Below are 25,740 nucleotides of genomic sequence, written 5' to 3' on the forward strand. Positions count from 1 at the left end.
CGGGCGCAGAGGATTTTTCCTCTAGCCTCTGCGTCCAGACCGGCTCTGGGGCCCACCCAGCCTCCTCCACAATGGGTACCGGGGTCCTTTCCCGGGGGTAAAGCCAGCCGGGGCGTGATGCTGACCACACACCCCCATCTAGTGCCTACATGGCGCATAGCGGGACAAACTTTACTTACTTTTACACTCTTCAAGCCGCTGTCGTACACTTGTTCCTTTCAGGCACATACGCAGACAACTGCCCTAATAGACGTAATTTGGATGCAACGCAATTTTTAAAACTATAACGTAACTCCTTCTGCTACTATAAAAATACACAGGTCAATCCAAATAACGTTCTAAAACTTATATTCGGTGGGTGTTAATTCTACAGACGTATTCTACTAAAACGATCTTTTACTGTAATTGGGACCAATCTGAGCGTTCTTCCAAGTAATCGGCTGTTCCTCTACGTTCCTAAAAAGCACTGGTCTTACGTACGTAGGCTGCCTTTAAAAAATACAACATCCTAAAACTATATGGTCCAAACTGAATGGACAAGTTAGGCAGAAGAGATTATAAATGGCAAGCTTAAACAAACCTAACCGATATCAAATTTGTTCGCTTTGTGATGATCCACGGAAGTAAAACTCTTGAGTAAACTAAATAATAATGACTATGGTTAATTATTTCTTATAATAAAAAATTAAATTATCATGCAACTATTTACTGTACCCTGATACTTATTCAAACTGGCGAGAAGATAAACCCAAAGGCTTTACTGAAAGTATAAACAATACTAAGGCTTCACTGCTCACTGTTATTACACACAGTAAAATTATTGTAATCCTGACTTGTATAATATATTCTTTAAAGTCATATTTTAACGGAGAAATAGATTAACAAAATAAAACAAATCTGAGTTGAGTACAGTCTAAATTCCATCTACTTCTTTCTGTTTTCATCTTCTTGACTGCATTGACCTATTATGATGAAATTATATCAAGAAGAGACTTAGTTTAAATCAAAACTGAAATATTTGGACAATTTTTCTTGAAATTCTCTATTAACAAATTTAATCAAAATCGGTCACTTATGACTACATTAGTATGAAAAAATAAGCACTTCTCACGACTCAAAACATTTACCTCATAAGCAAAGCTCGCTCTCTTAATTTGTGGTGTGTTCAGGTGAATAATTAGTATATATTTGATTTGAACAACGTCAAAGCCAGTTTTCGTAGGAAAATGTAGCTACATTTTATAAATTAAAATGTATACGATAAAGTGACTTGTAAAACCGTAAGACGGTAGTTTTATTATTTCGAACCCCTTCGTAAATATGAATGTAATCTTCAACTCACCCTCATGTGCAGACAGCTGCTGGTGCTCCGCGTCCATACTTGATGTTACTGTCGTCACGTGGTTTTCTTTAGATGTCGCCACGTTGCCTGTTGGAACAGATTTCTTTTTCTTCGCAGTCTTCTGAAGACTCTCTATAAGATTAACAGTTGCTGTGCTAGCCGTAGATACAGCTGCGACGATAATCTGCGGTGCTAACGAGAAGATGGTTACTCTATTACCGCCACTTCCTCGAAAACCACTTCTCTTGCCGCCACCACCATCACCACGACTACCACTTCCTGACGATGTTGATGCAGCTGACGTTCGGTGGGAAGACGGCGACGCCGATGTCACAAGTATCGCGCATGCACCGCGATTCAACGTCGTATTGGTCTTGCTGTCGTCACAGCCGCTCATTACAGCCGCGTCTTTTAAACTGCCCCGCCGTGAAGAAACGAGCCGTGTCTCCACAAAGGCGACGCACTCACTCGACCGGCGCCGAGTGTGATCTGTTGAAGCACATGTACGGTCAGCGTCAGTCAGAACTGCGGTCCAACATCTTTCAGAGAATTGTGTAATACGCTGGGGCCGGGGTAGCTCAGTCAGTATGGTGACTGACTAGGAACTGGATGACCGGGGTTCGGTACAGAGGGTTTTCCTTCTAGTCTCTGCGTCAAGACTGGCTATGGGGATCACCCAGATTCCTGTACAATGGGTACCGCAGTCCTTTCCCGGGGGTAAAGCGCTGACCTCTCACCCCCTTCTAGTACCGAGGTTAGGAATGAGGCTCTAGCGTGAGCAACGAACACTTCCATGTCTCTGTCTCGCATTTTCCGCAACTATTGGAGCGTTGAAGTCATTATTTCGTAATAATGTAATTCCTGTCTTCCCACTGATGCGCAACAATTACCTGGATCGCATTAGTGCAAAAACGTCCAAAGTAGCAAAAATGACTAATAATTTTAGGTGTGCTGTAATGACCTGTGACCCAACAATGACCTATATGATATGGCATGAAGAATATGAACGTAATCCAAAGAGTACTTTTTTGAAGACTTGTTTTCTTAACACTCCATGTAGCCCAAGTGACGTTCGACGTATTACGACGATGCTGTGACACGAAACAAAAATTAGAAGCAAAGTCATTTCAAAACTGGGACAGCCTGGAATTATTAAGTATATGTCAGTTAGGATGATTTTTATTTGTGGGAAATAATACATAAATTCCAAGGGAACTCTGATCCCGAATAAGGGTTTTGGAGCAATAGCCAGTATAACTCCTATTCATTCTCAACTGCGGCGCTAGAAGGGGTTGAGTGGTCAGCGTCACGCCCCGGCTGCACTGTACCCACTTGAAAGGATCCCGGTACCCACTGGATAAGAGGCTGGGTGGGCCGCAGAGGCGAGAGGAGATATCCTCTGCCCCGTCGAGGATCGAACCTGATCGTCCATTCCGCAGCCAGTCACTACACTGACTGAGCTATCCCGACTCCTATATATACATAAAGAATTAAAATACATTGTCAAACGTAACCTATGAAATCCCTTTTGTTTTATATTTTAACTGTCCTCAGTTACCTTACACAATAAATACATATTGTAAAAAGTGTATACTTAAGGAACGAACTTTTCTTATTACATACTTCACATAAACCTAGATATTTTGTACAATAACTGAACTGCACACACACACACACACACACACACACACACACTCACTCACTCATTCACTCTGGGTTGCAGGAAATTCATTGAAAATTCGAATTTCTACTCCGCATGTCAAAGAATAGCCCACTTTCTTCACGGTACTCGTAGATTCATCACCGTGTTCACAAAACCCCGCCATCGAACTCTATCCTGAGCAAACTGCATTCAGTTCGTTGCATCGATTCCAACGCCCTAAGTTCCTTCTTAAATTTATCCTCCCACCTACGTCCAAGTCTTCCCAGCGGTATCCTTCCTTCAGGCCACCCAACCAATACCTTGTACACCTTGTCCTCCTAGATTTAATCACTCTAACAGTATTAGGTGAGGAGGACAGGTCGTGAAGCTCATCATTATTCAATTTTGTCCATGATCCGTCTTCCTCCCTTTTAGGTGAAAATTTCTCCTCAACACCCTGTTCTCAAAAACACTCAATCCATGTTCCTCCCTCAAGGTTAGAGACTAAGTTTCGCAACCATAGAGCACAACTGGCAAAATTACACTTTTGTATATTTTAATCTTTACATTTTTACATGAGATACGAGGTGCTACCCAAAAGTTCAGGGAATTTGCCATTAAAAAAAATGCTTATCATAACTCCTAGTTTCCACCGTCTCCTTCGAAGTAGTCCCCTTGGACATGGATACAGATATCCCAGCGTTCTTTCCATGATTCCATGCATCCCCGGAAGTCTTCAAGTGTGAGTGTTTTAAGCACCTCCAGCGATTCTGCCTGGATCTCCTCACTTGTATCACAACGACGGCCTTTCAATCGAAATTTTATTTTGGGCAACAGGAAAAAGTCGCGGGGGCGAGATCAGGCGAATAGGGTGGGTGGGGAATCATTGTCGTGTTTTTGGAAGCCAAAAACTGCCTAACAGCGAGCGATGTGTGGGCGGGCGCGTTGTCGTGGTGGAGAACCCAGCTGTTGGTCTCCCACTTTTCCGAACGTTTGCGCCTAATGCTCTCCCGTAGCCGCTTCAAAACTTCACAAAAATCATGGATTGTTCGTCTACGATCTGCAACCATAGCCTCTCGCACTTTCGCGAAGTTTTCCGGTGTTGTGCTTGTCGATGGTCGTCCTGAACGCTCATCGTCGTCGACAGGCGTTCGTCGATCCTTAAAGCGTTTGTACCACAAAAAAGTTTTTATTTGACTCATAGAATTCTCACCAAATGCTTCCACAAGCATGTGGTGGGTTTCTACAGCAGTTTTTTTAAGCTTAAAGCAAAATTTGATGCAGATTCTTTGCTCCTTAAAATCTGCCATTTAAGCAGGTTTAAAAAATCGCCGAACCACTACAACACAACGTTACAAAAACGCACGAGACTCAAGAACGCGGCCTCTCGCCTTCACGGCTGTTGGCACACTAATTCACAAAGGGTACTGCTCGCCCTATCTAGCGGCGGCAGGCCATTCCACAACCGGTTCGCACGTGGAATTCAAATTCCCTGAACTTTTGGGTAGCACCTCGTAGAAGGACAAAAGGTTTTGAACTGAATGATAGCAAGTACTCGCTAAATTTAATCTGCTCTTAACTTCGTCATACGTCATTCTGGTTTGTTAGTGTCGTACCCAAGAACTTGAATTTTGTCACATTTTTTGAACGATTCATTAGCTATCCTTATTTTCTGGTTCTGTCATGAGTTCTGATGCCGAGACATGATCATATTCTTTGTCTTTTCTACATTTATTTCTAGGCCATCATCTCTACTAGCCCTTAAAAGTGTTTCCGTGTTTTCTTTCATAGTATTTTTATTATCGCCCATCAGATTAATATCATCAGCATAGACTGAAAGCTGATATATTCCATTCAGTTTCAAACCGCCTTTACTTTCTGCGTTTCCTGATGGCATATTCTAAGGCAAAATTTAAAAACAGCTGCGACAGAGCATCTCCCTGTTTTAGGCCATTCTGAATAGGAATTATATCGGACAAATGTTTACAGACACGAATTTTGCTAGAGGTTTCATTTAAACACGTTTTAATTATGTAAGATTTGAGATTTTCACAGCGGTGAGTACGAAGATTTCTGTCATCGTCCTGATGACGGAGGCAGTATGACCTCTGAAACGTTGGTAAACATCTACCAGACTACTCAGGGCAACAACTCAGAAGACAGGAATCTTCACGTTTTAATTAGCCTGACTCGCTTCAAATTCAAGCGAAATATTGTAAAGAGCTTCTCTTTAACTGAGTCATAGGGTTTTAGAGGTTTATAAATAGTTGGACTTTCCTATTGTACTCCCACTTTTTCTCTAGTAACTGGCGATTGTAGAAAATTTAAACAGTTGTAGATCTATTACGACGGAACTTACACTGATGATCCCCAATAATCTCATTGGCACATAGATTTAGCCTCGCCAGAAGAATTTTGAACAAAATTTTGTAGGCAGATGACAAGAGGGAGATGGCATGGAACCATGCATTATATTGCACTAAATGTGGCTACGAAAGGCATCAAATATTATTTGTTAAAACGAAAAACTACACATGTTTAAAATCAAAATTATTGTACTTATCAATCGATTATAAAAGTTGGATTGCATTTATCTAGGTCTGTTTACATTATCAGTTTCCTTTCTCTCTCTTCACATCTTCAATCGACAACTAAAAATTACTAGTGTAGGACTCAAAAATTATCTATCCTCTTTCTTCCAGTTCCTTATTTCTTTCCTTGTTGCACCTCCTTTCCTCTTTCTCACCCCTTTCACATCTCATTACTCTCAGCCCTTCTCACCTTTATTGCTAGCGTGCCCTCTTTTCAGTTCACACACATCACATTGACTAAGAACTTACTACTCCACGTCTCTTTCTTATGTCGCTTTACAAGCCCAAATTAAACAGGATTAAACCCACACTTCGTGACGTAATAACATGGGGAAAGGAGGCGGGTATCTGAACGAAGCAATGTAGAGAACTGGATTCGATAATGTGAGGATAACATTACACTGTTATTCCATGAAGCCACGTTTCGAGTGCACGTCATTAGTCAGAATTAATTAGCACTAAGACCGCTACAAAACGTAGTGTAGCTCTTTCTTTACGTGTCACAGGAAAGGAAAAATCTAGAAATTACGTATTATATTAATGTAATTGAAAAACACTCACCGACATAAGGCTAATAAATTGTTCATCTTCCTGAGTCATGAAATCAGTCCGCACCCTCACACCTAATATCCCTTTCAATATTATCCCATCATTAAGATAAATATGTCCCTTCAAGTTTTATAACCAATATTTTATACGCGTTACAAGTTCAGCCCATTCAAGTTACATATATTTGACAACAGCCGACTTGGTAATGAACACAAATCCAATTACTTCGTTCTATTGCGTCTAAATAATCTCCTCGGCACCTTGTTCTCAAACATGTTCACTCAGTCTGTGCTATTATTATAGCGCATTACGTGTATCATAAATATACAAGTTCGCAGAAGTATTCAATTTAGAAAGGTCGAGTTGTACCTCTAATTTATAACTAACTTTTCCCCAAGGAAAAAATATTACTGGCAAAACACTGAGGAGATCTGAAATTTAAAGCAGAGTTTTAATTTTATAACCTATATTAAAGCTATTATGGCACATGTATGACCTCGACGTAGATGAAAGAATGTCGAATACTAATTAACTAACTCACTGGTAGCAGAACCCGCAGTTTCAACGCAGATAACATCAAAGCCCGCCACCGGCCACGAACCTGAGCCAACTCCATCCACTTTCACCCTCACAGCCCACCGCCCTGAAATCCAACTTGATGCTATCCTCCCATCTCCTTCTTGGTCTGCCTAGAGTTTGTTTTCCAGAAGGAAAATTCTGCAAGCACTCCTTGCCTCCCCCATGCGTACTACATGTCCAGACCATTTGAGCCTCCTAGATTTCACTATCCCTTTATGCTACGTGACCCGTACAATTCACGCAGCTCCTCGTTATACCATATTCTGAATTCCCACTTATTTCACCCCTCATAGGTCCAAATATCTTCCTAAGCGTCTTGTTTTCAAACAATTGTAACCTACGTTCTTCTTTCAAGGTAAAATACCATTTTTCTCAACCATACAAGACAACAAGAAAAATTATATTTTTATCCTGATCTTCAGTGTTTTCGATACTAAACCAGATGATAACATTTTTTGAATTGAATAAACACAATCGTTCCCCGAACGTATTCTACTCTTAATTTCGTCATGGAACTCATTTCTATTTGTTATTGTTGTTCCCAGATACTTAAGTTTTTTAAACATTTTCAAATGATGTGTTACTTGTAATTATGTTCCGACGTTTTTGCTGATGTTGATCTCGTATTACGCTCATGTATTTAGTTTCGTCTACATTTACTTCTAGGCCTATTTCCTTGCTAGCCTGTAGGAGAGTTTCTGCATTCTTGGTTATGGTACCCACACCATCCCCCAGAAATTGACACCATCAGCATGGGCAAGTACCTGGTGCAGCCAGCCCTTCCTGATTCCCTCTGACTTTCCTAATGACATGTACTACAGCAAAATTAAAAAACATTGAGAATAAAGCATCCCCAGTTTTAGGGCATTGTGCACTGGGAACGGAAACGACAAATGTTACCTATACGAACTCTACTACATATCACATCTGTACACATCTTCATCAACCTAACAAGTATCTTTGGTATTCCAAACTCAAACAAAATGCCATACAATACCTCTCTTCTAAGTCAAATGCCTTCCTAAAGTCTGTGCTGATCCATTATACTCCCATTCTTCTCTAATATTTGTCGAATGCAAAGGATCTGATCAATAGTTGACCTATTACGGCTGAATCCGCATTGATTGTTCCCCGATAGTTTCATTCGTAAATAGCTTTAACCATGTCAGAAAAATATTCGATAAATATACCCACACAGGAACAAAATCTATTGGAACGTTGCTTATGTCGATTTGAAATTTTACAATATACTAACCACGCATACCTGCACCTGAATTTAGTAGTTACTTAATTAATTTATTATTTAGCAGACTTAATGGACTGCAGTTCATCTTTGGATGCGAACAGTCGAATACAGTGGTTTGCGGTTGATTGGGACACTTAGGGACTAGAACACTTTGGCCCAATTAAGCGGCTGCTCCAAATATGCGAAGTTCCACGTAAAGAGTTAAAACGGTTTGTTATTTAAGATTTGTCCCAAAAAAAAAATACTGCTCAGATTAACCGGAAACTACTGTAGTAGATCAGAACATCTAGAGTGGAGTTCTGTTCCGTTTACATTTAAAAGGCAGGTAGGTTTATTGGTTGGCTGTAGTGTGGCGTTTGAGCGTCACTTAGCAACTCACACTGCGTGGTACAGTTAGTTGACATGCCTGGCGGGCCTGTGGGCGCCCGGTGCTGGAAATGCGACGGCAAGCAGTCAACAGCATGGCCGCAGATGCCCGCCATGTTCTCCGCCGTGGGCAGACACACTATTGTCCCCATGCCAACCAGCTCTAAGGCGCTTAACCGCCTACCTGCAGCTGCTGTCACTCCTGTTGCGACTGAGTCGTCTGCAGGAAGCAAGCATGTCGACTGTGGCTGTACAAAGGGAAATAATGTAAAAAATTAAGGACGCTCTTCTGGACAGACCAATTGCTTTCTAACACAATGTAAATTGTCTAATACCGTTGTTATTTAAGAGTTTGCCATAGCTAACAGCTAACATAAAAACAATTACTTCTACACAAAGGCTATTTCCAGCCATTAGGTCCTTTGCGTACATTGTGAAGTTACAGGCCTCATGAGTAATTTGGCTACTATAAACCAGACACTTCGCCAATGACTGAAGCCACAAGAGATAGAGACTTTCCAATGTCTTTTGACATACGTCCACTGAATCACGTATTCAGGTGATCCAACACACCGGACTCACCAGTTTTACCAGAAGCTGCACAAAATCACCAGTACGATTTGCTCAACTTCAGCTTAAGAGATGAGCAGCGCCGAGTGTTGGCAGTTGTTCAGCGGTCAGATCTCATTGTGCAATCTGAGTTGCTGAATACGCGAAAGCCTGTAAACTAAAAGAGAATCAAGCATACAGAAATTAAGCAACTTATAATCCATCAGAAACTTTATATTCGAATCTAAATTAATGGAAATCTGGTCCTAAACACTTAATGCGGATGTCAATGTGGGCGGCCGTGAGAACGTCTTTGACTTCGGCAGGGAGAAGACATGCAGTGACAAGCGACCATTAACTAGTGAGATGTCGAGAAAATGAGGGTAACTCTCGTATTTGCTAAGCGATTTTATATCTGTCGTGATTTATGTTGTCCATTCGGTTTACCTGAGAGTATGAATGTGCCAAGAGACAGGATCTGCACGATCTCATCATACGTATCCATGAATCTTTAATGCTTCTTTTGGGTTTACTGGTGTTGTTTGCATATACATCAACATTTTAGTACAGAATCCTGTAACCAAAGACCACTTGCGAGGATGTAAACTGGATTCGTATGGCTGAGGACAAGGACTAGTGGCGAGCTCTTGTGAAGAGGGTAATGAACATTGGGTTCCATTATAGACGCATTATAAACTTCTAAAGAAGGTCATTCCCCCATGGACTTGTTTAGTTATGAGTTATACTGTGCCATCGCTGATTCTCAAGTATTAGGTAGCCTGTTTCATGAAATTAGAAAACGTTCTTCGTTTTGCTGCAGTTTGTCTTATATGGGATATTATTTAGGGCAGTGCCCAGTCACATGCTTCAGCTGTGTATCTGGTTAATGTGTAACCAAACGTAAAATTCAGATCACTGCATATTCTGGTAGGAAGCAAACACATCTCTATTTTTGTCATAAAGAAAAGTTCTAGTTCCACTTCAGAGGATTATGCAAAGCCGCTGACATTATCCCCAGTACTATTGAAATAATGTAAAAGATCCTATTTAAGGAAAAATATTACTGTCCTTCGCGAAAATAATGAATAATTCCATTTTGTTGGCTCTAAGATTTAAATTAATAATCCACTTAAATATCATAATTAATTGGAAGTAATCCTACATAAGCCATAAGAGAAGTAATACATTGATTTATTACAAAGTTATGCATTTGACTAATAATTATACGATAAAATCAGTCTACTCTCGCACAATTCATCTCTATAAAACGTCCTACTATTATTGTTATTTCTCTGCACGATGTGAGCCAAATGAACGCATAGAGGCCTGGTCATGTCTGTCTGTGCAGTGCGCTACCACAAAGCAATTGAAATTGTGTTTGACTGATAACGGTTTAAATTGCCTAAAGAAAACATTGCGAAAACACGATCAGTATTTTCATAATTAAAGTTTTCTAAGATAAATGACCTCATCTCATATTTGAGTAAAGTAAAGTTTTGTGAGATTTTATTCTACAATAAATGTATAAAATTTCACGCTTATGAAGAACAAAATAAACTATATAAATACAAATGGCCAGAACAATACATAGCAAAATTTAAATGTTCTGTTGTAATGAAATAGTGATTTTACATAAATTATTTCTTATTCTTCTAATACCCTTGTCTTTTCTATATAGATCATAGGGACCTCCTTTCGGAAGTTTCTGATCTGATTTTAGACATTTCCATGATGTAAATCTACGACATGGAACCGCCGGCTTTACTTTCCCTCCGAAGAAAGTTGTGCTACGGATTTTTCTTACCTTTAAAAATCTATCGGCCTCGGCCGGGTTTAAACCCGCAAACCTTGGGTTCAGTAGCAAGCATGATACCACTACACCACCGAGGGCGTCTTACATAACTTATTTACACAATTTTTACAGTTGTCTGAGAACGACATTGATAACAAAACTGACTCATCTTATAAATCATAATGAATGTTCTCAGCTTTTTCGTTGTTTCCAGTTCCATCTGATTTCGGACTACATTAAAATGCTTGATGTACAAGGGGTACAAAGTTTATCATATTTTAATTTCTGTATACTTCTCCAGTAGACCCTCGCCGTAGCCGCGCGGTCTGAGGCATCATGCTTCGGACCGGTGATACGGATGCGCGCTGGTTCAGAGTCTCGGGGAAAGAAATTTCTCATGAGATTTTCGACCGGTGTCAACCCAGCATCGTGAGGAAATTGGGGAGCTACAATGGGTAGCGTAATCTGGTCAGGAAAACTAGCAATGGCTGGGGGTTCGTCGTGCTGACCACACGTCACTCTGTATCTGGTTGGATGATCGTTCACCTCTGCTGAGGCATGTGAACGTGAGGCCAGCAGCCAGCTAGTCGGCTTTGGCTCTCAGAGAGCTCTTACGCCACGGATTATTATTTTTATACTTCTCCAGTGATGATACTTTGTAGGAAGAAAACACCACGAAGCACACGTCTCCTCCCTTTCCCTTCTGCAAACTAACAGTTGAATCTGGAGCCATTTCTAGAAATAAAATTTGATGTTCATCGCAAAACGGAACTGTGAAGTTTTCTTTCCACATTCACAGTCCGTTTTGTTAACATCTGATTGAGATTGTAAACATCCTTAAATTCAACAATTACAGTGAAAGAATGTTTCATTCTGCTTCTTTTTTAAGCTCTGACCACTGCCCAGGAGTGTACACGACCTGAGTTTTTCTTTTCACTTTCCCAGTTACACCAAAATCGTCATCATGAAGAAGCAACGTATATCCCAGCAAAACGAAATTGTGCTCTATATCCTCAAATGACACAGAATCAATCGTTCATAACCACAGCCCTGTGAGAGTAAAATTCTTATTTTGTTCAATACAGGGGTCACTGTGCATAATCAGCTTCGTTTATTCTTCAAAAAACAACATAGTTTTACTCACCTAAGCAAGTTTTCAAGCGTGTGCTTGATATTCTATGAACGGTGCAAAATTATGTTTTACACAGCTGTACTTTATAATCACTTTCCAAAACTTAAACGAAATATTTGAACGTGTTCTTTCGTTGAGAAAAATCAGGAAGCACTCTAGCTTTCTTGTAGGACTTCATGCAATTGTTGCCTTTAATAAGGCCAAATAAATATTCTGTAACTTATAACTTGTTAACTTACAGAAGTCACAAAAATAGTTTCTTTCTTTTCCTGTGAAAAAGTGGTGTACAAACAATACATGGTGTGACTACATTTTTTACATTTTCTCCAGCTTTTTAGAAGGATTAGCTTTCCACTTCTTGACATATACTCTTTTCCAATATTATCATCATTATCATCATCATTATCATCGTCATCATCATCAGAAAAACTTTAAGATTATAAACTTAATACGTTCCGAATCTGTTAAAGACGTGGAAATATTTATTTACTCTAAACTTGATTCTACTACGCGTTTTCATACAGTATTAAGTTGTTGGGTTTTGTTCGCACTTTAACCTTTTCATTCTCTTCCCTTGATTGCCTGTATATGTTCCATTTTACTTGAGGTAGATCAAAGCTTACGTACGCCTCAGTCGTTCGGAATTCTATTACAACTACTGATGCTAACAAACTGAAAAGTATCCAGGCGAAGTTTACAGTCCTTTGCTATAGTCATTTCCTCCCTCTTGTGAATTACAACTATGGCAACGCTTTACATATTTAAAACTCCAAACCTTACATAAGAAGAGGTATTGCGTTGATGCACTGTTCTTTAACTAAGTTTAGAGTGGTTGGAATTACTGCCTTTTCCTTCTGGAAGCTGTCGGTCTCCGTTTTCCTCCTCGGAATATGAAAGACTTTCCTAAGTTTAATTACAACCCTTCAATTAAAAACTGTCCTTCTGATAGATGCGCATCAGCTGCTTCTGTTGTCTGCAGAATTTTCGATATATTTTTAACAAAAATTGTTTCCCTTAATCACATTATATAATAACTATGTTTCTGTTCATACATTAGATATTAATTCTCTCCTCCATTACTCACCATTGACTAACCGTGTGTTATCATTCTAACTCGTATATAAATTATCTGATTAGCGTAAATTTTAATGACGATTAGTCTCATTAAATAATTTTAGTTCTGAGTAATTCGATCTCTAAACAACGAAATAAAACAAATTTAGAGCCTATGTATACTAATGTCGATGCTGCTGGGAAACAATATAAAAACATAATATATTGCTTCAATCAGCTATATTCATAAATGCTGCACACGAAGAAGTAAATCTAGAATTTTGCAAAGCCTTTCTGCTATTTTTAAATACCATTTTTATTCATGTCTTTAATAAACTTTGTAACTGTATTGTAATCACAGTAACAATTTGAACGATAAATTCTTATTTACCCTAAAACTAAATGAGACCGAGTCAAAAATGTGTATTCATAAGGCCACGGGATATTTTTGCTTCATAGCCGTTGCATCATACCAAAAAATATATAAACAATTTATAGAATAAAACAACAGCGCAACAATTTTGGTGAATTCACTCTGTTATGTGAATTATAATTTTTAGATTTTCTTATACTCATAATAAAACCGATGAAGCGAACGAGCATGGACCATTAGTAACGACTGTAATAAAATCAGTGCAACGATTATCGACTTGCCAGATGACAAAACATAACAATCCGTTTTGTTTAATTTTCTCGAAAATTAAACAAAAGCTGTGAAAAATGTTATTAAATAACAAATGTTTGTTTAAACTTTCTACAAAAATTTGTTTGGAATATTTTTCGCTCAATATGCTCGCACAGACTCGTGTGCTTCTTAATTTTAAAGTTTTGGTTATTGTTTTCTAATTTTAACCAAAATTAGAATGCCTAAAATATTTAAAGACGCTACTCATTAACAAATTCAATGATGTTTTTGGAACTTCGTTGCGAACGCGCCTATAATAACCCCTTGAGATGTTAATTATTTTTGAGGGTAATGTGAAAAAATATAAGAGATAAAGAAGCTGGTCCAAAGACGGAGGATAAAACAACTTCGCACAAGGCTTTGAAGAAATGTCGTGTATGATAAAAGACAGCGCTATTTAAAATTAAATTTTTTTTCTTAATTGAAGGTTAAGCCCTGAAACACCGCATAAAGCAGCAGTTTTCAAACTTTCTGATTCCAAGAACAACTTTTCCGATAGACCAGAAGCGACATCCTCTGACAGAAAGAACTCTAGCTTAGGTCGTTATAACTACATACTACGCCATAGGGCGCCGCAAGCAGTAAACCACTATTGAAATATTTATCGCCGTAACAGAGTAAAATCTAAAATAGCCGATTTATTCGATTGCCGTTGCCAAATCTGAAAATCCTAACTTCACCGTCTGCTCTGCAATAGAAAAACATTGGTTGTAACATGTATTTAGTTTTGTCCTAAACACAAATTTTCATACAGATAGTTACATAAGACACATAACATCCCAAATACGAATTTTGTTTAGATTTGCCTTAAACTTGATAGCCGCGTAATGTATCCTTGCAACCACCAGGCAGATTGCGGTTCACAAGTTGAAAAGCAACGACTAGAAATCTAGAAATAGGAAGCTGTTGATTGGCCTGATACTTTGTATGTGCGTAAAGGAACAGGCCCAGCTGCCTGTTTCCACTTCAAGTCACTTTTTCCTACGCCTGACAGAGAGTGCTTTCCTCTACACCAGCTCTCAACCTTTCAAACGCCTGCATCCGCTTTCACCCTTCCTCGCCAACTCGCAGGCCGCCAGGTCACAAACAGAGACAAATTATTAAAACGTCATGACAATTTATTTAAAACGCTACAAACACAGCCGACAACTGCAGACAGTTGTCGACTGTGGCCTTCTCGATGGTGTCACCTTCTGGACTTCTGGGTACTAGCGTTTCGGAGTAACATCCTGCCTAATTCCTGAAGACGAAAAACCACCGGCGACACTTTCACAGCCGTGAGAACACAAAAATGTTCTTATTATTCTATTTAATAAGTTTCTTTATAAAAATATGAGTTCTTATTTTAATCAATCATTCACTTGAACAGAAATATGCAATTTAGACGTTAACTTCTTTGTTGTATAAATTTTCACGGACCGCATAGAACACATCCGGTCGCAGGTTGAGGGAGCGTGCTCTAAGCCAGTAGTATTCAACCAGGGGTACGCGTAGCCCCGGGGGTTCGCGAAGACATCTTAGGGGGTACGTGAAATTTAAAAAATATATATTATTTTATGATAAACACTGAATAATTAGGGCCAGATTTAGTGTTAGCCACAGGAGAACCGGACGTAAGGACATTCGATTTGGAGAGTGTCATTTTATTTCTCTCTCTCTCTCCTTTATGCGATTTTTAACTGGGCGGCTAGTTTCATTTTATTCCACATAGTGCTTTGGAACCTGACTGAACACTATTGAGACGGATTTAAACATATAATTTTGCTTTGCTAAAATACCTTTGTTCCTTTATTAATTTTTATATGATAGGCAATAATGACCAGCCACGGTGGTCTAGCAGTTAGAACGCTGGCCTTGTAATCCTGGGGTCTCGGGTTCGATTCCCGGCGGTGCCCGAATTTATAACTTGTGTTGGGCAAGGCCGTGGTCTAGGCTACACGGAGTTTTCCTCCGGGGGCTTCCCAAGTTTCTCCGTGGCATCCCAACAATTACTCCATTCACACACAGAAGAAGGCAATGGCAAACCACTTCTGGATCATCTGCCAAGAACGTGTATGAACAGGTCCGTCCGAAAAAAGGATGGAAGGATCCTGTTCATATGGACCTGTCCTCAGACAGAACACTAAATAATAATAATAAGGCAATAATATATTTGTTATTTAATAGCTTGATTCTCCTTTGTCTCATTTAAAACTTATTATTTAATACATTATCTTGGATGTAATTTATTTAATTTATTTTAGATGTAGATTATATACTATGTATAACTTGAATTATACACCAACAACTTTGGGGGTACGCGAACAAAAAAGGTTGAATACCACTGCCCTAAGCTAATACAATTATGTGTTTCGAGACCAGTTACGTTAATCAATTTTATACAATCATTTTATTACTTGCTTGTTCATACATGTAAGATACCTTTATTTCGTAAGTCTTATTTATTAGTAATGATTACAGACGAAATATCTATAAACTTTTGTGTCGCGTAACTTACTAGCATTTAAGTTGACGATCTAAACCTTCTGATAAATTAAATCATCATGGGGAAAGATGAGATGATACAAGCTAAATACCGATGATGCGCCTGCTATTTCTTTTTCCTTCACTCTACAGAATGTCATTGCTCTCTATTTTTATCTCAGTCTCACCATTTATCTCGTTTACAGTGCAGCTATTTTGGAAATACTGGACGAATTAAACTACTGGAATAGCGTGTCAGTGAAGGAAGATGAATATTGAAGCAGTTCCAGCCTCCGCACGAAGCCGTTACTGCGGACGTGTCTAAATAATTACTCGTAAGTTCAAAATTAATGGTCAGCACTAACGGTTCTGACAACATTCACCTTCTTTCCTAGATTTTCATCCTGCGGGTTATCTAAGTGTGATTCGAATGGTAGAAGTGACTGCAGTAAGTCTATCAACAAGAGGGAAAATGCAGCAATGGATTCCAAACAACATCGATTTCAGATTCATGTTGGAATTATAAGTAATGATTAAATGGCATCATGCTGCAAAGCCCGTTTATAATCTGACAGTCACGTAGCTATCGAAACATTCCCTACGTGGTTAGTTCATTACCCTGTTGACAACAGCCCGCCTCTGTACCCTATCCTGAACCAGTTGAATTTCACGCCTCACACTCTTTCCTTAAAACCTGCTCCAATATCATCCTCTCGTTTACGTCTAGGTCCCGATGTGTTTTTCACGATTTTGACTAAAACATTGTGTGCATCTCGTCTCGATATATTTTATTTTACAAATTATTCTCCGGGTTTCTCCAGCTTCCTGTTACTCATCGCCCTAATGATGCAGGCAGCAAATACCTCTGAAACGTTGGTAAACTTATACCGGGCTACACGGCGCTACTTCATACACACGGCCGTGAGAACCTCAAATTCTACTTCCTACCACAAACTCTGCAATAGGTCCAAATATACTAATAGGGATTTTATTCTCAACTATCCTCTATGTTCTTTCTTCAGGACGAAATTTCAAGCACCACAGCCATATGGTTGACAGGTAAAATCAGAATCATATCTTTCAATATTCAAGTTTTGGGGCATGAAACGGGAGATGCAAGAACTTGAAAATAGTAGACGTAACACAAAATAAATAGGTAGTTCTCACACGATGCTGCTCTGAAGATGCCCCATAGCATGCCTATTTCAATTACTGTCTGCTATAGCCTGTACACTGCTTTGGGGCCACGATGTTACTTACGTCTTTGTAGTGGTGCGACCTCACATGAGGTCTGCAGTTTAGATATCTTGTGGCTGTCGGTACAGCTCGGTATCACGTGTTGTTTGGCACACTTGAGTACATAATCACGAGTTTCAAATTTTTTTAGTAAACAATACAAAGATTTTGTATTTCACGGCTGTGAAGATGTCTTCTGAGTGGTGGCGCCGCTTAAACGTGCAGGTGGGTCTCTTCGTTTCGGAGACACATATTGCCTCCATCATCAACTATTTGTTACTAAATATTACTACCCATCTACAAGTTTAGACGGCGTCATGACCCAGAAGACCACCATCGGCAAAGAAACTATAATTTATAAAATACCATATTATTATTATTTCACATCACTTGTCATCAGATGGAATTTCCTAACCCCTTGCACAAGCCATATATGTTGTAAGTAGCAGCGTATCGTTACATCCCGAACAACACACTCCAATTTCTATTCCATATGCGCGTATTCATAATTCACAACGTTGTGACTTGGCTTTTGCCAAAGCCCGATAGCATTTCCTTGTGTCGCATTATATTCCACGCTACATTGATATGGATTTCCATTCATGCATAATTCCCGGATCTATGGCTAGCAACTGCATTCATACTGGGCACGGAGACAGAGCAAAAATACGGAGTGATACGCACAGCAACTGCAAGTGTTACCTCAGTAAAGGTGGCCTGTCAACATACCAGTAGATCCATTGCGTATATTGTAGTAATATACTTAGATCCGAACCTACGACACGTCTAACACTGTAGACCTTTCCAAAATCTCTACCGCATTTCCAAGCATAAACACACAAAGTCACCAACTCGTGGACAAACTGATGTATTAAACTCCAGTCTCAATCGTCTCGTACGTACATGCAAACACACATAATACATAATGTCACAGAAATATGTATGCACAAAAGGTGAATATTCGGAATTATAAAGTGTGTGTGTGGGTATATATACATATATATATACATACATACATACATACATACACACACACTCGCACACATCGACACACATACTCAGAAGGCGCGCGCGCTAACACACACATGAGCGCAAACGCACGCACTCACAAGCAAACTCAAATACTCGACCACGTGTACTTTAAAACATCCTTAGTTACATAAATATAACTGGAGGAAAGCAGTCGAACGGAAATTACACAATATAAAATAAAAGAACATGTTGAAGTAAAATATATGCGGATATGGTAACAATGGAGGAATTTAATAAATTATTAAAAATATAAAAATACATTAAATTAACTGGTATAGATAGAAAATAATAAATTATTAAAGTATGGAGAAAAACTTTTCAGACTACGGTTTTTATATTTGTTTAATTTGTGTAGGAAACAAAAAGCTGGTCAGTTTGTATTTTAAAACCAACTTTCAGGTAAGAAGACTTAAGAGCTGTGACAGTTACAGAGGAATCAGTCGCTTAAATACAGGATACAATATCTATTCAAGGTCGTTAGTTAGATTGAAGAACATGTTAAAATCCGTCTGACGTATAAAACAGAGTAAATTTTGTCATCATCATTCAAGACACATGACGTTTTAACATTTAGAAGGAATTTGAGGTTTTCACGGCGGTAAATCCGAAGATGGCTGTTTTCTGGGTTGTAGCGCTGTGTAGTCTGGCAGAGGTCTACCAGTGTTTTAGAGGTTCTTGCTGCCTCTTTATCAGGCGATAGAGGCAGGAAGGACCTCTGAAACGTTGGTAATTTTACCATACCTAACGGCGCTACAACTCAGAAGACAGTCATTATCAAAACATGAAACTGTTAAAAGAAGAGTCCAGCAGAGAGACGCATACATTCTTTATATACTATTACAAAGCGTTTGTAATGTAAGCTTAAAACACTTCGAGCAATAACCTGCCTATCACAAGAAAGAAATCCCACAGCTTTTAATTCAGGTTATTCTTAGTAATTAAAATGATTAAAAAATATATTGGATCTATAAAATAACTTAAGTGGCGATTTTTTAAGGATTACGACAATAGTGTAGCCTTTCACCTGACCTTTTATTGTTTAGATTAATTTTTCAAAAATGGAACAGAGAGGCATTTATTGAAATGTATTATAGGATTTGGGAAGTCTGTAAAATAATGTATTCAGATGACCAGGTGGCGTTAGAAAAATTTAGACAATGAATCGCTCACAAAGGTATCAATTAAATAAAATAGCGCACATAAATCTCGAAACATGTAATAAAACCAAGGTAATGGCGTTCACGGGAAATACTGCAATCAGATGAGAAGCTATACGTAAAATGGAAACTCAACTAAAATCATATAGGGTCCCGGCAGTTTGGTATTGTTTTGTGGTTCAGAAATAAACGTTATGAGATATATCATCAGCTGAAATTAAATTCCTCCTGTCAGCGAAACAGTGCATAAGACAAGACCGAATGCAAAGTCAGAAAATAAGACAACACATTGTAAGCATACTCAGTCCGTGAGAAAGTAAACACGTATACATAGAACTGGATGCATTTGGATTGAATGGGCCGGGAACAATTACCAAAACATATTAAACTAGGAGAGAAAAAGATAGGCACACCAGAGCAAAGACAGGGCTGAAGTTGGTGGGCTTAAACCCTTGCGGACGTTTATGATTAAGATTACAATCACCACGACGACAGAAGCTGTAAGTCTCAGTATTCGTATTTTGTTTTAAGTACCAATTACTGTACGATGAACCACTTCATTACAAAACTTTTGAAGGTAGTATATTTGCGTTATATTGTGAATTAGGTTAATATTTTAATATTTTCCGTCAAATCACAATTTTAATAAGATAATAAAATATAAAATATTTAAAATATCATTTCACGTTCCGCATCGAATGATCGATTTACAAATTGGAACGTCTCTTACGACATGTTTCGGTTATATTTAACCGTCCTCAGGTATAAATTAGATTGGTAAATTTAAAACTCAAATTACAATCATTTACAATGTTATGCAGTTTATTGAAATGTTCTTATCAGATTACTCTTATATATTAGAACGAAGGTATTGTTTTTTATATGGCGTGGTTCATCTGATGTTCAATATTAGTCTGTAAAGCAATGATTTAAATAAATAAAACATTAATAAATATGGAGTAATATAGAAAACAAAATGATGGAAGTAAATAAATAGTAGAATGTATAAGTAAAATAAAATTAATTTAATAAAACATACCGGTGATGAGTTGATAGAGACATGACGTGTCTGGCGGAAGACATCTAGAAGTATTACTGTGTCGGGTCGAGGTTTAATACTGAATTGCGGTTGCTCGTGGAGTGCGTAGGTGAAAGGAGGTTGTTATGGTTGGGGTCAAGGATCTGGAGGGCATTGAAGATGGGGTTATTAAGAAAAATATTGTTGTCGTTTAGGGAAAGATTTTGTTTATATGTTTGTTGTATGTAATACGCCATAAAACACAATAAAGAAAATTCTGCATACGCAAAGCATATTCTAAACACAGGACACTCATACAATACAATTACACAAACTATGGACATTCTAAAAATAGTACGTAACAAAAGACATAGAGATACAATAGAGAAATATTACATACAACAAACATATAAACAAAACCTTTCCCTAAACGACAACAATATTTTTCTTAATAACCCCATCTTCAATGCCCTCCAGATCCTTGACCCCAACCATAACAACCTCCTTTCACCTACGCACTCCACGAGCAACCGCAATTCAGTATTAAACCTCGACCCGACACAGTAATACTTCTAGATGTCTTCCGCCAGACACGTCATGTCTCTATCAACTCATCACCGGTATGTTTTATTAAATTAATTTTATTTTACTTATACATTCTACTATTTATTTACTTCCATCATTTTGTTTTCTATATTACTCCATATTTATTAATGTTTTATTTATTTAAATCATTGCTTTACAGACTAATATTGAACATCAGATGAACCACGCCATATAAAAAACAATACCTTCGTTCTAATATATAAGAGTAATCTGATAAGAACATTTCAATAAACTGCATAACATTGTAAATGATTGTAATTTGAGTTTTAAATTTACCAATCTAATTTATACCTGAGGACGGTTAAATATAACCGAAACATGTCGTAAGAGACGTTCCAATTTGTAAATCGATCATTCGATGCGGAACGTGAAATGATATTTTAAATATTTTATATTTTATTATCTTATTAAAATTGTGATTTGACGGAAAATATTAAAATATTAAAACTTTTGAAGTTATATTTATGCCATGCAAATAATTAGTTACATTTCGCCGATACGGCCCAGCCAATTTCAAATTTTACTGAAATCAGTCCAACTATTTAGGAGGTGTGACATACGGCGAGACAAACTTAACCACTCCATTGTGTATTTATTTTAATCATTTCTTCAAAATAATGGATTAAAACCGTACATCAAGCGGTTTCTTTCTAGCATTTATTGGGCACTGTCATTAGGAAAGGCTACTTCGTTTGGTAGGTTTAAGTATTTTGTTTGGGACAAAACGAAGCCTGAATTTGTGAGTAATGAAGCCGTCAATTAAGTGTTCGTTGATTCCTCCTAGTCTTTGAGAGCTGTATTCACATGTGTACTGCGAAACCGAACAAATAATTTCCTGGACTCTAGAAACAGATTTGCCGCAGGACTATAATGACATGGTATTCTTTTTGCAAAATTTTGGCCACCATCATTTGTACTCTGTGCTGAAGTTGTCGCCACACATAGTTACACAGGTACTGAACATTTCTGTTTTGATTGATTACTTATACAGTTGAAATACTTTTCTCTGGTATACACAAAATATTTTGCTTAGTACTTTCTTAATAAGTAAAAGGCACACAAAACAGTCCCCTAGCAGGGAAATACTGAAAGATTTTGGTGATTCTCGCATTGGCAACAAACGTTACTAGAAAACTGATTATATTATGATTTCTGTTATGGCTTCCAAAAAAAATAAAGTATATTCAGTTCCTTGAGAGTTTCAAATCGGTTGTTAATGATGTAATCGAAACTTGCACTGGCATGTGTGGGGTAGATTTTCCATGAACTCCAACAAATACCCATCTCCGTGTGTCTACAATGCACCGGAAGTTAAGAAAGGAATTAGGCGCTTTCTACTTAACATTTGTAGCTCATGACCGTACCACCGGAATACAGCTGTAGTTATGGCGAATTCACGTCAGTGACGTATAAATTTCTATAGCAATCTGCAAACACTGACGAACTGTAAAAAGCCTAGACTTGAATGTAATAGTCTGTTTTCATACAAGTTAACAGAGCTACACTTAAAGAATGATGTTCCACAAATTGTCATTTTGGAAAATTACTTGCATATGCCCATTCATTTCCAGGCATTAATTTCCAAAGATTTCTCCAATTTACGTAATGTTTTCACTCAAACGCAGCAAATGTGGATTTAGCATGTAAGCTAGTAAAGGTTGTAGGCAAGCGCTGTTAAGGAAGCCTATAATATTTAAAATTCGACTCCTTTATAGCACTTACACGAGAATGATCCAATATTTGTGCATGGAACTGGTTCTAACGGAAGTGCGTCTCGAGGTGACAACCCTAACGCCATTTCTCAGATATTGCTCATTCAGGCGTAACACCAAACCAAGGACTTTTATTTGTCCGGCCTCCTTTTAGAACTTGAATGAAAATAAGAATATTTTTAAATTTTCAATTCTGGGGAATTTTCATAACTGCTCCGTGGTATTTCCAATCTAAATTATTATTACGTTGAAGATTTCTGGCTTCTGGGTTGTTGCGCTGTGTAGTCTGGTCGATGTTAACCAATGTTTCAGAGGTCATACTGCCTCCGTCATCAGGACGATGAATAAGCCATGCCCTGATGATTGAGGCAGCATGGACATCTGAAACGTTGATGGACACCTACCAGACAGTACGGCGCAACATTGCCCTGATGACGGAGACAGTATGACCTCAGAAACGTTGGTAAATATCTACCATACTATACGGCGTAACAGCCCAGAAGACAGAAATCTTCATACTCACCGCTTTGAAAACCTCAAATCTTACATATTATTACGTTATTTAATTCACAGGTTTATAGTTACATGAGTGGTTGGTTAAATTTCTTTAAACACACGTCTTTATTATTCATAATTATGCGTTCATGTTAAGTAGGAAAGTAGTAATAAATTATTACGTATTTTATTTTATACAGAGGTATTAGAGGAAATTTTATAAATCAACATACTAGCTTTATTTTCAGAAGAAGTATTAATATCGTATACCGATGTTGTATCTGCTTCATGATCAATTTAAAAGTAGCGAATTGCTACTTTGTTTGCTGCCCGTTAGTGTGTTACTTTTTCAAAATGCATTACTTCTCCATCCATTAATTCAATTATTAAACATTTATTGTGCTTATTTATTAGTCTGTAATTAAAAAAATAATCAATATCTTACGCGTATTATAGATAATATTAGTTCTTGTGCTTCCAAGTAAATTTCTGACTTTTAAGATGTTTATTTAGATACAATGTAAATAGCCGTCAGATTACACAGCGTCGAATGATAGGATGATTGATGAATAATTGTAAAATACATGGAACAAAGCAGACGTGATCCAAATTAACGTATTGTGCCGGAATTTTAATGGAAGAACTATGAAACACCACGAAAACGTTAAAGATAGTCGCTCTCCGGGCCGGCATTTGAAACCAGAGCCTCCCGAATACGAAGCGGTGCTGTTAACCACTCACACGAGACGTTCGGTGAGCTTTAATATGAATCTTCGGGTTCATCATTACTCTGCGTCAATTGTCAGCCAAAGTTAGTCTTTGGCAACTTGACAGAAATTTATGCTTATTGCTAGTAGTGGCTTGAATTATGTTGTGGCCCGGGAAATACTTAATTTATTTCGTAATTCAATATTGTGTCGAAATTCAAAACGATTATGCGATTTATTCTGCAATATATTAGTACTATTGTTACATTGGTATCTAACATTAACTGTTAAAGTATATTCGTCGTCATCAGGCAATGCTGACAACTTTCCCTGTGAACGTCGTTCAACAGTGTTTGTAGTACCAAAATAAAACTTCAAGAAACCAAGTATATTATGAACCGAATTTTCACACGTGGAATCAGTGTAAGCGAAATAAGTCTTGAGGTTGTGTATAATGAAGACCTACCGATCCGTAAATCTAGTCAACAAAAAGAATAAAAAACTACCCACATTCTAACATTAAATCTTCAAAGGAACTCTTTTCTCATTTTCACATGAATGACAACAAGAGGACACGCTTGGACATGAGGAATTAACGCTACATGGAGGCTATTGAGGAACAACTAAATGAGAACATACATTAATTGCCAGCAAAACATCAATCTGACTACGATAATTCACCGTGTGTTGGCTCGCTTACCTGTAGCGTCCGTGAACCTGGGCGACCGTTCCCCGCGTGCGGTTTCCAGGGTCTCAAGCTCCCCGCCTAGTTCCAAGCATTCCCAGTAGAGTTAGCGCCGGTTTCGTAACAGAGCTGCGCGTGGAGCTGGTCTCAGGACAGACGTTCATACGATCGAATCGAACTAAGCGATGTGAAGAAATGATATAAAAACTTCAGTTAGTATAGCACACCGTAGTAGCGCAGAGAAATGGGATTAGGAGATGCCACCAATGGAACGAATTATTTTCTTCACGTGCGAAGAGGAGGAGTTACCATACAAAGAAAGAAACCGCGTGGAATCTGGCATTTAGCATGCAACAAATGTCAAATAAATTAAGGTTAAGTCTGTGCAGTTTTCACTGCCTTGGCTATTACGAACGTAGAATGGCTCTTGGGCCATTGATGGAACTTGAATTTTCTACATGATGAGGTGGCGACGAAGGGGGAAGACGTAGTGTTAATATGAAATTAAGGTACTTCTGCGATGAACCAGTAACTTTTCACAATGAGGAAGCTAGGTGAATTAATTACGTTTTTATCGTAAAGTCTAAAACTGTTTTCACTCTTACACTGACGAACTTCTTCAAGCCACAGTTTCGTATGTGTGGGCAACAAAAATCAAGCGTTTGAAGTACCAAACCGGAAGTGACATAAGAGTAGAGCTGGTGTTAATTTCAGTCGATCCTAATCGATTTGTATTTGCCCTATATTCCATTGTTTACATTTACGAACGCCAGATGTCAATATGCAAAGACACTAGTTTGTCTGCCTAATTTCAAGAACGTGAATTAATGTCAATGACTTTTCCCAGCCTTGTACAAGGTTAATAGTATACTTTGGCCTGCCAGCTACACCCTTTGGTTGCTTAGCTGGCGGCACAGAAAACGGACATTGATGCGAAGACGAGACGGAGACTATAATTCGCATATGTTCTTAATTTTTAATATATATTTTGTATTCACACAAATACTCATTCAAAACGTGCAGTTGTATATTATTTAACGAAATGCTCAAACATTTCCGTGTTGAAATCATACGAAGACAAACAGGAAATGATACTAAAATAT

The 25,740-nt window shown here is 38.2% G+C and overlaps 1 protein-coding gene and 2 long non-coding RNA genes across 3 annotated transcripts; 1 reads left to right on the forward strand and 2 right to left on the reverse strand.

Moving 5' to 3' along the window:
- Nucleotides 1-1,160: 1,160 nt before the first annotated feature.
- Nucleotides 1,161-24,815, reverse strand: LOC110839437 (uncharacterized). The gene is made up of 4 exons (XM_022083618.2): nt 24,653-24,815; nt 8,898-9,042; nt 8,329-8,563; nt 1,161-1,831 (listed from the first exon to the last, which is right to left on the reverse strand). The coding sequence occupies exons 3-4, from the start codon at nt 8,465-8,467 to the stop codon at nt 1,233-1,235; spliced, it is 738 nt and encodes a 245-aa protein (XP_021939310.2). The 5' UTR covers nt 8,468-8,563; nt 8,898-9,042; nt 24,653-24,815; the 3' UTR covers nt 1,161-1,232.
- Nucleotides 20,210-20,629, reverse strand: LOC147875049 (uncharacterized). Its single transcript, XR_015535073.1, has 2 exons — nt 20,454-20,629; nt 20,210-20,328 (listed from the first exon to the last, which is right to left on the reverse strand). It is a non-coding gene; the product is annotated as an uncharacterized LOC147875049 (long non-coding RNA).
- LOC147875050 (uncharacterized) lies at nt 20,653-21,296 on the forward strand. Its single transcript, XR_015535070.1, has 2 exons — nt 20,653-21,052; nt 21,178-21,296. It is a non-coding gene; the product is annotated as an uncharacterized LOC147875050 (long non-coding RNA).
- Nucleotides 24,816-25,740: the final 925 nt, after the last annotated feature.

The sequence above is a fragment of the Zootermopsis nevadensis genome, unplaced genomic scaffold (genome assembly GCF_977971745.1).
Source record: "Zootermopsis nevadensis isolate Lab colony 2312 unplaced genomic scaffold, Znev_1.0 Znev_ptg000002l, whole genome shotgun sequence".
NCBI lineage: Eukaryota > Metazoa > Arthropoda > Insecta > Blattodea > Termopsidae > Zootermopsis > Zootermopsis nevadensis.